At 47.6% G+C, this 14728-nt stretch overlaps 1 protein-coding gene across 1 annotated transcript in view; it reads right to left on the bottom strand.

Annotated features, from left to right (window-relative positions):
• The window catches only part of LOC141071233 (uncharacterized), a 122845-nt gene that overhangs the window by 59788 nt on the left and 48329 nt on the right, over positions 1 to 14728 (bottom strand). Inside the window, exons 7-10 of the mRNA XM_073559608.1 lie at positions 14392 to 14489; positions 12108 to 12198; positions 5604 to 5698; positions 4453 to 4543 (exon numbers count right to left, since the gene is read on the bottom strand). Of these exons, the coding sequence (XP_073415709.1) occupies positions 4453 to 4543; positions 5604 to 5698; positions 12108 to 12198; positions 14392 to 14489 (375 nt within the window). The remainder of the gene's footprint in view (positions 1 to 4452; positions 4544 to 5603; positions 5699 to 12107; positions 12199 to 14391; positions 14490 to 14728) is intronic.

Raw genomic sequence — 14728 nt, 5'->3', positions numbered from 1 at the left:
ACAGAAGGCCCAGAAACACAATGCGTTGAGTAGGGACCAGACAGGACTTTTCCCGGTTGACGATCCACCCAAAACTGGACAGGGTGTCTAGAACGATCGCCACACTTAGGCGGGCCTGTTGAAAGGAGGGGGCCTTGATCAGGATATCTTCGAGGTACGGAAAAAGAACGAGACCTCTGATCCTCAACAAGGCCATCAACGCCGCCATAATCTTTGTGAAGACTCTGGGAGCGGTGGCGAGCCCGAAAGGAAGCGCGACGAACTGGTAATGTTCGTGAAGAATCGCAAACCGCAGGAACTTCTGATGTCCGGGAAATATGGGCACATGTAGATAGGCATCTTGGATGTCTATGGAACCCATGAATTCCTGCTCCTCCATGGAAGCAATTACCGAGCGAACTGACTCCATCCGGAAGTGGCGAAGGCGAAATCTCTTGTTGAGTAACTTGAGAACCAAGATGGGTCGAACTGTCCCGTCCTTTTTCGGCACCACAAACAGGTCTGAATAAAACCCTGTGAAGCGTTCCGATTCGGGAACGGGCACAATCACCCCGGAACTGAGAAGAGAGGCGATGGCCGAACCGAACCCCGGGACCAAGGCCGGATCCCTCGGCGGACGGGATTGTAAGAAACGATCCCGTGGAAGAGAAATGAACTCTATTTTGTATCCTGTTGATACAACCTCTCTGACCCAAGCGTCCTCTACTGAGGCGAGCCAGACGTCGCTGAAGAAGAGAAGTCGACCTCCCAATTGGAAGAGACCCACGGGAGACCGATGGTAGTCATGCGGACGTAGACCGTCCAGATCTAGATCTGGACGGTCTTCCCTGGGAAGAGTGGGACCGCCAGGACGGAGTGGGCATGAAGGAAACCTTCTTTCTTTCCTGACGTGCCTGTGGCCTTTGCTGGTTGGAAGGGTTTTCCGCCGTATTGAAACGGCGGAAAGTCCGAAAGGGACGAAGCTGACGCCTTGGAGGAGGTCTGCGAGGCTTGGAGGGGAGAAGAGAACTCGTACCTCCGGTAGCGTCCTTAATAATCTGATCCAATTGTGATCCGAAGAGACGCACTCCCTGAAAAGGCAGATTGGTCAGAGACTTTTTAGAGGACAAGTCCGCCTGCCAGGCCTTGAGCCAAATTGTACGTCGGATTGCCACGATGTTACTTGACGCCTGAACTGCGCAAGATGCGGCATCCAAGGAGGCAGAAAGCAGATAATCCCCCGCATGGGAAATCTGATTGGCGAGATCGGCCAAATGCTCTGGTCGTGCCTTATCCAGAATGCCCTGCCGAAGGTCATCTGCCCAAGTGGATATGGCCTTTGCTGCCCAAGAAGAAACAAAGACTGGACATACCGCTGCTGATGCCGCTTCGAAGGCAGATTTTGCTAGAGATTCTATGATCCTATCATTAGAATCTTTTAGCGACGCCACACCTGACAGCGGAAGGACCGTATTATTAGAAAGTCTGGACACGGGAGGGTCCACCGAGGGAGAAGCGGCCCAGTTGTCCGTGAGCTCTTTAGCAAACGGGTACAGCACGCCGAGACGCTTTCCTCTTTGAAAGCGTCTGGTCGGATCTTCTCTCTCTCCTTTGTAAAAATCTTTCCAAACTCAGAATGGAAGGGAAACACCCTGGATGGTGTTTCCGCCCGTCTGGACGAAACCTCCTGATCTGAGGATTTCGCAGGGGCGTCAGCGATGTCAAAGGTATGGTGAATCGCGGCAATGAGGTTTTGCACCGTAACCTTCATGTTCGCATCCTGGTCCGAATCCAGCTCTAAGACCCCTTCCGATTCCGAAAGCGCTTCGCCTGACTCGGGGGAGGAGGCCCGAGAGGGAGACTGCTGGGGACTATGGGGTGAGGTAGGACGAGGGGAGGACTCCGCCTGGAGGTCCTGCCTGGGCCTCTTGCGACTGCCGCTGGCTGGCTCAGATGGGACGTCCTGAGACGTGCTGGGTCCCGCTGAAGCTCCCAAGGGCAACTTGTCCAGAACAGCTACTAGGGACTGAGACACCTTGATGAGGTCTGCCACTGACTGTGATTGAGAGGAGGCCCAATCCGGCATGGGGGGCTCACTCGCCCCTGGGGCTATGGATGGCTCCTGAGCGGCGTCGGGCTGGACGCAGAGCGGGTACGATCAGACTTAGCGTTGGACATAGTGAAAAGAGAGGCAGTGCCGGCCGGTTGGGGGACAGAAAGCAGAGAAGGGTGTCAGTCTGCAGGTGCAGAGCTACTCACGGTCCTGTGTCCCCAAGGGCGACGCTCTCTGATCTGGCTGCAGGATGAGGCCAGGCCAATCCGGCTGAAAAAAGGCCCAGCGACCGAAATCCGGCAGGGAATGAGGTCCGGCTGGCAGGCTGAGAAGATGGCGACCACCAGGGAAAGGGCGCGCTGCCAGAGGGAGAAGAAGGGCGGAGCTCGCCGCAGAGATCCCCTTAGCACCGCCCGCTGTCCAATAGCAGGCTGGTGTGAGGCAAGGGGGCTGGGAAGGCCTGGGACGGGCGGGAGAGAAGCCCGCTTAGAAGAAAGGGGCAGGGGGCGTGGCCGCGACGCAGCGGTAGGCCCAAGATGAAGCCGGGGCCTAAATTAATAGCGCCGGCCGCCTGTCAGCAGGGGGTCGGCGCGGAAGACGCGCCGCAACACCGGGCCGCAACCCCGGGCCGCGTCCCTGCTTCCCACAGCCCAAGAACAAGGCCCGAAAGAACAGGGGCCTTCATGGATGCGGCGACCGTGGGGAGAAGCGGGCGCGTAGGCCCTACCGTGGTCCCCTGGCGACTGCCTTAGGATGAAAACGCCGGGGGACCGCTAGACCGCATACTCACCCAGGCCGGGGGCCACAATAAAGGTACCTGAGAATCCCACGCTGTCTGTCGTCTTTATGGAGTCCACGCCTCGTCCAACCGTCAGGCTCTGGTAGGCGAGATGGTGGGAGGCGGGGGGCAAAGACCGTCCGTATAGCTGGCACGCACCTGTGCGAGGCTCCTGGTCCTGCCGCGGAGACCTATGAGGATACGGGGTGGCAGTACACGTCGTACTCATAGTCTCTTTGTGGGAGTACGGATGTGACTGTTCACTCCGTATCCCTCCGAAACCTGTAAAGGAACGACGCACGACGAGGTAGATATGGGTCTAATAAAAGACCCGTGTCCACCTCCTACTGACACTAAGCTAAACTGAGGAACTTCCTGCCGGTCGGTGGGGTGTACACTGCGGAGGAGGAGCTAACCTTTTTTTGTGCATAGTGTCAGCCTCCTAGTGGCAGCAGCATACACCCATGGTCTCTGTGTCCCCCAATAAGGCGAACGAGAAATATTCAGGATTGAGAGTCCTCAGTAGTTGATACCTTTTAATGGCTAACTGAAAAGATGGTAATACATTGCAAGCTTTCGAGACTACTCAGGTCTCTAACTTTGGGGTAGTGATCAACAACATGGGAGGTCACTTGCAGCTAGCAGGGTGGGATCTCTATGGACATGGCTAAGGGAAATGATTGTGGTATATATCCCAGCTGTGCGCTTGTGTGTCCATTATTTCCCCTTTGATATTATATACTATAGTGGTTTTTTCTTCCCCGTTTGGGTTAAATCACAATTGTGTGATTATTGTATATATTGCTAGTATATATCAATCTGGATGTGTACGTCCCTTTGCATGTGCTTATGTACCACCATTATGTGTGCGTTTTTCTACATCTTTCCCATATATACCTGTCGATTGGATTTTACTAGATGCTTTAATAAAATTGTATTTTTTATATGCTATTTTGGCCTTGTGTTCACCTTTTTTCTGGTATAGTTTATGTGTTGTTGGTGATAGGTAGCTAAATCCACAATAAATTTATGGTAGATGTACAAGTAAAATACCATGTTCATGTGTTTGACCTGCTGGTGTCTGGTTGAGTATTACAGACCCTGTGTGTCTCAGTGGATATTCCTGGTTTTCAGTTCGGCTTCTATCCTGATACTTCTCCCGTCTGACAGATTTGTATCTACCAATACCTCCTGGTTCTGAGCTGACTCCCTGACAATTCTTCCTGCCAGCTCGCACTATAGAACAGCAGCTGACTCAGTGGCCACAGTAGGGGACATGTGTAAGTTCAAATCCCTGTGCAGCAGTTAAAGGGCGAAAGTCAGGGCAACTCCTGGGATCTAAAAAACGGATTGACTACAAAGTAACCATCTTAAGAGCTGCTAAGTGACCATGAAGAGTGTCCCCGTGTGTCTTATCTTAAGTCAATAGGCCTACATCATTTCATTACTCTCTATTTATTCTGAAAAGCATCATTTAAATTTTGGCTAATGAAATTTTACAAAAACAATACAGTAAAAATGAAAAAAATAAAACAAGTATGAAAATGCTGAGTAATACACCATAAAAATTCATCATATAATTGTATCAGCATCTGTGCGAAAAAAATCTATGACTTCTCTGCATTTAGTGGTCACTACTCACCTGTGCGGTTATCTGTAGGAATCTTCTCTTTATACCATTCATCATCACTCATATATGTCTCTGAAGTACTAATATGATGCAGTTCTTTAACCTGAAACAAATATTGTAAAATGTCACAAACCGATGGAAAAGGTGTGTGAAACAATAGAAAAGTTTGTAAATTCAAAAGACGACCACATATGACATGACAGCAGACGTTATCACATAGCGGCTGGTCTCCAATATAAATCCAACCTGTTGGCTCCTAATTCTAACCAGCAGTCTCCACAACTAGAAAATTGTGAGAAGATCCAGACAACATCTAGTGTCTATGCTCAGCTTTATTCTGTCATCTCCACCAAGTAGAAAACAAATACTGAATTGCCATGATATTAGCGACAACCATGTAGTAGAATATTAAACCTCTGTGGCCATCAGAATCTTTGCAATATGTTGTTGTTGATTACACTTGGTGTAGAAATGTTGGCCTACGAAGCCAGGATACTTTTTACAAAACCTTGTGGCATGGGGCATTGTCCTATCACAGGGTAAACAGCTGCCATGAAGTAATGAACTTGGTCATCCACAATGCTTAGGTAAGCTCTAGTTTACAAACATCCATACACGAGTATCAGATGGCACAAGATGCGTGCAGAAAACAATCCCCGAACCATTACTCCATCTTTACCAGACGGATATGATCAGTTTGCTTGAATTTCCTATTCTATCATGGATTCTGTTGCGATTTCCATTAATTGTGCACCACGTGTTGCTTACAACAGTTCTTTTTTGAGGCATTGTTAACATCACATGATCCCCTTCCAGTGGAAGTTTATCCTCGATGTCATCATTCGCTGTATAGTTCTGACACATTGGCAGTTTCTGAAATACTGATCCTGACCCAAGCAACGATGACTGTGCCTCATTCAAAGATGCTCAGATCCCTTGTATTTTCATTCTCATGTGGATTCACATTGAAAAAGGATCACTTCATTTTCTGCTGCACTCGGGGTCTTATTTTAATACACAGAGACTCTAATTATGAAAAAACTGGTGTCTCTAATAAATTGGCCATTCAGAGTACAATACTGGTGGATAAAAGACTGAACACAAGACCTTCACAGCTTCTACACATCATAAGGGAGATCTCATGACACCTTCTCTCCATCTACCTGATGATGCTGAGGAACAGAGGGACTTTCTTGTTTACAGTCTTGTGGAAGGAAAGGACGGAGACATCTCTCTGGTGTTCTTTTACTGGATAGATCTGTAGGAAACAAAAGGATGTCAATTAATTTCCTTACATACAGATAATAGGCCATGTGTATCCATATACCCAATTTGGACGTGTCAGTGTGTCTGTGCCCTATGAGTCATCCACAGCCCAACCATCTGTCTGGGCGCAATGAGTCATCCACAGCCCAACCATCTGTTTGGCTGCAATGAGACATCCACAGCTCAACAGTAACTTAGGTATCCATAGTTGCTACCACTAGCAGCTAACTGACTATATGCGTGGGTGTAACCATGGATACCCGAGTACTGTAAGGTCCTGTATAGGAGTTAAGTGACATATCTAATAAGGAGAGGAGCTCTCCCTGGTGACAAGTTAAAGAATAAGCCTTTTTTGAACATTAGCCTGGGAGGCAACATTGTGAGGCAACATTGCAAAGATGGCTCAAATTGATCGCGCTGCTGCACGTAGAGAAGCTAATCGCAGTTGGATTCGTAACCTGCGTCTTAATAAAACAGAAGACGAACAAAATTGTCGAAGAACTGCTGATGCAGCCCGACAGAAATGAAGTATCTGAATCACATAGAACATCTAATGCTGCACGACAACGAGCAACACGCAATGCACAAAGTGATACACAAATTTCACAAAGACGAGAACAAGATAGAAGATGTGTCCAAAATGCATGAGCCACTCGACGACGACAAGTTACATTTGCCGCTAGAGGGCTTCTTAATCAAATTGATGAGACACGTATTGAAGAGCACTATGCTGGCAAACTGACATTTCGATGTCAGTTATGCCAATCTAAAAATTTCAAAGACGAAATGGAGCAGGGCAAAACATTCCCTTCCTGCTGCAAGAGAGGGCGCATCCAATTACGTCCCATTCGTATGGATGATCAATTAGTCAAGTTGATGAAAGTAGAGCATCAGCACTCTAATAACTTTATGGCTAATATAAGTCAATACAATAGCTCTCTTGCTTTGGCATCAATGGGAGCACAAGTAGCGCCACCGGTTACACTCCACTGCGAGGTCAGTTTGATGTGTAGTTACACCTCATTGCGTGGTTCGTAATCCCAACGCGCGCCCAAAGGGCGCGCAATCACTCGTTTAGTCCTGTCTATTAACTGGTGATGTGAGGGGCTGGGGAACATTTGTCATGACTTCTTTGTACAGATCTTTGTGTCCTTCTAAATACTCCCACTCTTTCATGGAGAAACAGACGGTAACATCCTGACACCATATAGGAACCTGACACATACAATGATACCGTCATCCCCCCGATCCCTTCATAGCGTTATTGTATAATTTCACAGCATTCCTAGCATTGTCACCTCTCCAGTCAGCAGTTCAATCTCCTTGTAGGTGAGTTCTAGGATCTTCTGGTTACTGATGTCCTCATGTATCAGGGGTGAGGTGGAGAACGGGGACAGCTTACCCCATCAGGACACAACCAGCAGCCGTTGGAGACATGTTCTGAGAGAACACTGGCTACCAGGAATAACAAAACCTTCAAGGCATGGCAGGCGAGCTCAGGCTTCTCTTCCATTTTTGAAGACCAAAATGCTAGAGTCCAACTTCCCCGATGGCATTGATATTGAGCACTCCGTTCTGCTGTTGCATGGGCTGGTGTAAAAAAAAATATGTGAAACGACTCACAGAAATTGCATCAGCCACATACACTGCTACTGCAGCTAATGTTTTTGCATTGATGACTCGATGTTCCCAAGGTTGTAAGTCTATAACCGTGATGCACACTGTGTGCCTCACTGCTGTCTTGGGGAAAAAAAATCACTCTAAAAAGACTGTCTACAAGCGTGTTTCGATATTCCAGCATTTGCATGTCCTTTTCCAGGGGGTGAAGTATCTGGCAAAATTTACTCTTGTACCGTGGATCTAACAAAGTGGCAACCCAGTAATTAGCTCTATTTCTATGCCTAACAATATGGGAATCATGTTGCAGCAAAAAGGTGCTCATGTTTCTGGTGCTTACATGAGGTTCAAGTCCATAGTGTGCTGGTGGCGGTTTAACAATTCCTCCGTCTCCTTCCGCCAACTACAGACAACAGAGAGGGGATCATTATCCTCTTCATCTCCTGACAGATGCGCGCCCATCACCTCTTCCTGCTCCATTTGTTCCTCGGCTTCTGCAACTTCACTAACAGTTTGTCTGGTACCATGAGCACTCCTCAATCGCTGTAATCCACTCTCCCATGGCACCCGCCTGTGCAACGTATGTTCGGAACATAAAGATATTGTTATCCCTACTGCATCCTCCTCCTCTGGGACCACCACCTCCTCATGCAGACTATTCAAAGTGTGTGCCAGCAAGTAGATGAATGGATTAGTGATGCTGATGATGGCATCGTCAGAACTAACCATCTTAGTAGCCATTTCAAAACTTTGCAGAGGTTCTTCATCTGTTCTCACTCCGCATGAGTTATTTTCACCACACCCATACTGCGTTGGCCCAGGCTAATGCAAAATATCATAATGCACTAGGGCTCGTCGCTGCTGCGAGAGTTGCTGCAACATGTACAGAGTGAAATTCCACCATGTCGGCAAATCTCACATCAACCGGTTAACCGTTTGCCTGAAAGACCTCTGCAGCGATGCAAATAGATGATCCGCGGGGTGCAAACGGCGGAAGTGAGCACATAGAAACTGTGCTTTTTACAGCAGTGTGTTATGATGTGAGGCTGGAAACCTCCGGGAGCTGAACCCTCAGGACCGCGACGACGAACCTCCCCTAGGCGAGCTGACCAGGTGGACCACCCCCTATACAGGGAGTGTAAGGGGCAGGCCCAAGGGAGACTATCGCCGCGTAAGCTGATACCCGGGGACAACCGGAGGATGACGTAAGCCGGGGAGGACTGGAGAACCGGTGGGAATGAAGACGACCACAGGGGAGACTGCTGTTGCCGCGAGGAGGGAGGTGACCACCAGGAGGGATGCTGGAATGTGTAGCAGAAGGGAAGCTGGCACAGGCGGGCGAGGACAGGAACGGAGCAGACCTGGAAAGGAACACGAGAGGGTAACCGACAGGCAGACTAACGGGAAGTCAGGAGGAGTACAAGGCACAGAGACAGACAGAGCGCTAGGAGACGTGGACCCGATATCAGAGCGCGAAGCACAATTGATAATCAGGCAGGGAGCCTAGGGAGAGGCTGCCTGATATAGGGCACGCAGGAGGACTTCCGGGTTAGGGAGAGGCGGAATCTGGGATCCGAGGGATAGGACGCCTGGACGGGGGGGCGTGCGCCTGTGTACCTGGAGAGAGGCGGAGGAGGCGGGCCGAGAGGACCGGAAGTGCCTGGACAGCGTGGAGCCAGGGAGGAGAGCGGAGACCGCCGGTGTCATGGCAACAGGGGACGCAGCAGAGGCGGGCGGCGCGGCGGCAGGAGCAGGGCCCGAAGCAAGGTCAGGACGCGCTGTGGTGGCAGCGGTCCGAGCGGCGGCTGCAGAGGCCGGAGGACGCGCCGGGGAGGTGAGCGTGACAGTGTGCATCCATGCTGGGATAGTAAAGGAGAAATTGCTGTACCACCAGGTTGAGGACATGAGCCATGAAAGGCACGTGTGTGAGGTTGCCTCGGTGTAGGGCCGCCACCAAGTTTGCTCCGTTATCATACAAGGCCTTCCCTGCCTCCAGGTTCCGTCAAGGCAGCCATTGCTCAAACTCGGCCTTTATAGCTGTCCATAACTCTTGAGCTGTGTGACTGCGATTTCCAAGGCATATAATTTAACCACTGCCTGATTGTGGTGAGCCCTGCATGCGCATTAAGGAGGTGGGGGGAGATTTTCTCTGCACTGTTGGAACGCGTTTCTCATTAAGGGAGAGGCTAAGGGCGCAGGTGGAGGCCCTAGAGAAGGCACAAGCAATGGAGGAAGTGTTAGGTACAGAGGTTTATCCCACAAGCCTTGGAGTTTCCAAGCTTTGGTGTCTAGTGGTTCAAACTCAAAAATATTTCCAGGATCTTTACATTCCTTAATCAAGAATCTGCAAAAATCCTAGTCCATGCCCTCATCATCTCCCGCCTTGACTACTGCAAAGTCCTGCTTTGTGAACTCCCTTCTAACAGTCTCGCACCCCTCCAATCCATTACTGTGCATGCGCCGGATAACTATGTTAACGGAAGTATTTTGCTGTGTTCCGGGACATAGTTAACCGGTGCATGTGCAGTAATGCTTTTAGGCTTTGCCCGCAGTTGGGCAAAGCATACTTCGCGTGCGCGAGGCAAGATTGCATTTAGCACGCGCAGACTATGGCGTACACCTACTCAAATTCCAGAAAATATTGCGTACGGCGGCCAAGGATGGGGAGGAGGAATGGATAGGAAACACCGCCCATCGGACCGGACAGAAGTCATTTAAATAGCCCACCAAATTCAGGTGACCATGAAGCGAGTCCCCATGAGTCTTGTCTTAAGTCAATAGGCCTAAATTATTTGCCTAGGAGTCTCACTGTTATCTCAGAGTCTTCTAATCTTCTAATATTGACCAATACCTCATATTTATATGTATTTTCTGCACTTTGTTTTTCAGGGTGCAACCAAGCCCAGCATTTTTGGTCTTGTAAACTGGGGTGTCTGTTCACATGGAATGCATTTAGAAAGATCAGGTGGGCTGCTCAGCACTGATAGTTTCGGCGTCACTAATAGGCTGTAAGACAGATACTGTGCATTACCTGTATATGAACAGCGCCCCATACAAGCCGCTTTTGTGCAATCTAATACTAAGCAATCACAACCTCCATGATTGGTAGGCTGTGAGCGGTTGTCTCATCAGTATTTTACACTTGTGTTGCCTCCATCTTTACTACATGGGTTTGCTGCATCCTGAGAGTACATTCATTCGGAGACCTGGGCAAGTAAGCACTGCTGCTCCTTTTCTGCTGTATTCATTCTTTTAATCCTTATCCTGGATTCAAGTTCAAGCAAAATAAATGTGAAGCGATCCGGCGTAAATTATATCTCAAGGATAAGAAAAACTATAGTCCGGCGTATGACAAAATAATTAGGCATCCTCACCTTATAATTTTTTACGAAATCAGCCTGTCACTGACCTCAGCGGTGACCAAAACGTCACTGCAGTGACCAGTTATTGATCGCAGCAATCACAATACCTTACATCAAGAACACAGCGTGAGGAGATTTACTCTCTCCATTTTATTCTGAAACAATGCAGTAAAAATAAAATTAACCCCTTCACCATGCAGCGCATATTCGTTTTTGTGTCTGTTTTTTGATCCCCTGCTTCCCAGAGCCATAACTTTATTTTTCTGGCAATTTGAGGGCTTGTTTTTTGCGGGACGAGTTGTTCTTTTGAACGACATCAATGATTTTACCATATTATGTACTGGAAAATGGTGAAAAAAAAAACAACTTACAAGTGCAGTGAAATTGCAAAAAAAAACAAAACAATTCCACAACTGTTTTTTTTTACCATGTTCACCAAATGCTAAAACTGACCTGCAATTATGATTCAGAAGGCCATTACGAGTTCGTAGATATGAAACTTGTAAGAGTTGTTTTTTATTTTTTTTTTTATGGTGAAAAAGTCTTGTTTTAAAAAAAATGGCGGAATTTTTCGTAATCTGGGGTTGGGTGAGGGCTTCTTTTTTGAGTGCCAAACTGATGTTTTTATTGATACCATTTTGGCATAGATACGATCTCTTGATAGCCCGTTATTGCATTTTAATGCAATGTTGCGACGACAAAAAATGTAATTCTGTTGTTTTGACTTTTCTTCGCTACTCCGTTTACTGATCGGATTAATTGTTTTTATATCTTGATAGATCGGGTGAGTCTGAACGCGGCGATACCAGTGTGCTTTTTATTTTTATGTTTTATTTTAAATGGGGTGAATGGGGGGCGATTTTGACTTTTATATTTTTTTTTAAAAAACATTTTTTTTAAACTTTACACTTGCTTCAATAGTCTCCATGGAAGATTAGAAGATGCGATATGTAGATCCCTGCTCTACGTAACAGAAATGCTCTACTTGCTAGGTGGCGCTCATAGCAATCCAGCAATGACAACCACAGGGGTCTGCTGCAGACCCCGGGTTGTCATGCCAACCCATCGGCGACCTGTGGTAATGTGACACGGGAGCTGATGGGCGGGATTAGTGACATACTTCTGGCGCGATCACATTAAATGCCGCTGTCAGAGATGGATAGTGGCATTTAACAGGATAACAGACACGGGCAGATCACGCTTCCACCCGCGGCTCTTAGGGGCACATGTCAGCTGTTCAAATCAGCTGACGTGCTGGGAAAGATGTGGGATCAGCGCCGGAGCCAACATCAAAGGGAGAGACCCGACATGTTCAGTACAGAAAATGCTGAGTAATACACGCTAAAAATTCATCATATATTTGTGTCAGCATCTGGATGAAAAAAATCTGTGACTTCTCTGCATTTAGTGGTCACTACTCACCTGTGAAGTTATCTGTAGGAATCTCCTCTTTACACTGCTCATTACCCCTCACATATGTCTCTGTAAGATCAATATGGGTCAGATGTTCACCCTGAAACAAATATTGTAAAAAGTCACAGACAGATGGAGAAGGTGCGTGAAAGAATAGAAAAGATTGTAAATTCAAAAGACGACAACAAATGACATGACAGCAGAAGTTATCACATAGCGGCAGGTCTCCTGCGTAAATCCAACCAGCAGTCTCCATAACCAGAAAATTGTGATAAGATCCACACAACATCTAGTTTCTACGGTCAGCTTTATCCTGACATCTCCACCAAGTAGAAGATAAACGCTAAATCGCCACATTATTAGAGACACCCACCTAGTAGGGTATTAAACCTCCGTGGCCATCAGAATCTCAGCAATTTGTTGTTGTTGATTATGCTTGGTGTTGAAATGTTAGCCAATGAAGACAGCACACTTTTTACAAAAACTTGTGGCATGGGGCATTGTCCTCCTACGACAGGGTAAACAGCTGCCATGAAGTAATGAACTTGGTCATGCACAATGCGTAGGTAAGCTCTAATTTACAAACATCCATACACGATTATCAGAGTGCAGAAAATAATCCACAAACCACTACTCCATCTTTACCAGACTGAAATACCGTATTTTTCGCTTTATAAGACGCACCTGATTATAAGACGCACCCCCAAATGTGGTGAAGGAATAGAGAATTTTTTAATAAATGGGGTCCGTTTTATAATGCCAGTGTCCGTCTAACAAATCATATAGGGTATATGTCCCTCATAGCCCCCCCATCCTAAAATTAGCCCCCTTAATCTGGATATGGCCACCTTATATTGAATATAGCCCCCTTGTGCTGGCACACGGGCCCCCTGTGGCCGACACACGGCCCCCTGTGGCTGGCACACTGGCCCCCTGTGGCTGGCACACTGGCCCCCTGTGGCTGGCACACTGGCCCCCTGTGGCTGGCACACTGGCCCCCTGTGGCTGACACACTGGCCCCCTGTGGCTGACACACTGGCCCCCTGTGGCTGGCACACTGGCCCCCTGTGGCTGGCACACTGGCCCCCTGTGGCTGGCACACTGGCCTCCTGTGGCTGGCACACGGCCCCCTGTGTTAGATATCGCCTCCATGCTGCTGCTTTTAGTAAAATAAACTCTTTCCTTACCTTCTCAGCGCTGTCCCTCCTCGTGTCTCCCTCAGTGTGGTTGAGCTCCTCCTCCACTTCCTGGTTCTCAGTGTCGGTCATGTGATCAGCACAGCAGAGTGATATCATCTCTGCGTGCCTGATGACAGCGGCAGCCGAGACACTGGGAGATCAGCGCTGGAGGAGGTAAGGAAAGAGTTTTTTATTTTACTATGGGCAGCAGCATGGGGGTGATATCTAACACAGGGGATCATGTGCGATCAAAGGAGGGCGCAGGCAGCTATAATATGCGCCGCTCCCCCAGCCAGTCACCGTGGTGCGGTTTCAGCACCATGGTGATGGACAGCGGCAGTGCATATTATATGAGCGGGAGCAGGAGATCAAAGGCTCCCTCCGGCAGCTTTTACCAGCTCACAACACCGCTCCAAAGCTGCCCCCACCTCCCCTGGACCCTGCAGTATATATATATATATATATATATATATATATATATATATATATATATATATATATATATATATATATATATATATACACACCCCCCCTCCCCCGTATATTCGGATTATAAGACGCACCCCCTACTTTCCCCCAAAATTTGGGGGAACAAAAGTGCGTCTTATAAAGCGAAAAATACGGTAATCAGTTCACTCGAATTTCCTATTCTATCAAGGATACAGCTGCAATTTATATTAATGGAGTACGTGTTGCTTACAACGGTTCTTTTTTGAGGCATTGTTAACATCCACATGATCCCCTTCCACTGGAAGTTTATCATCGATCTCATCATTCTCTGTATAGTTCTGACACATTGTACGTATAAATGTGCTAAAGTTGTCAGTTTCTGAAATACTGATCCTGACCCTAGCAACGATGACTGCCTCAGATCCCTTGTATTTTCATTCTCATGTGAATTCACAATGAAAAAGGATCACTTCATTTTCTGCTGCACTCAGGGTCATTGGTCTAATTTTCATATACGGAAACTATAATTATGAAATAACTGGTGTCTCTAATAAATTGGCCATTCAGAGTACAATACTGGTTGATAAAACAAGACTGAGCACAAGACCTTCACAGCTTCTGCAAATCATTGCGGATTTTTCATGACACCTTCTCTCTCCATCTACCTGATGATGCTGAGGAACAGAGGGACTTTCTTGCCTACAGTCCTGTGGAAGAAAACGAAGGGGACATATCTCTGGTGCTGTCCTCTTACTGGATAGATCTGTAGGAAATACATACAAGGATTTAAATTAATTCTTCACATACAGATAATTATAGGCCATGTGTATTTAGTCATATTACTTGGTGATGTGAGGGGCTGGGGAACATTCGTCAGGACTTCCTTGTACAGATCTTTGTGTCCTTCTAAATACTCCCACTCCTCCATGGAGAAATATATTGTGTCAAGAAGTCACAGTTTAACAGCCTGACACATACAAAGATACCGTCAACCCCACCCCT

The sequence above is a fragment of the Dendrobates tinctorius genome, unplaced genomic scaffold (assembly GCF_039654945.1).
Source record: "Dendrobates tinctorius isolate UK_male_01 unplaced genomic scaffold, ASM3965494v1 ptg000014l, whole genome shotgun sequence".
Lineage (NCBI taxonomy): Eukaryota > Metazoa > Chordata > Amphibia > Anura > Dendrobatidae > Dendrobates > Dendrobates tinctorius.
This window is presented reverse-complemented; position numbering and strand designations above follow the sequence as displayed.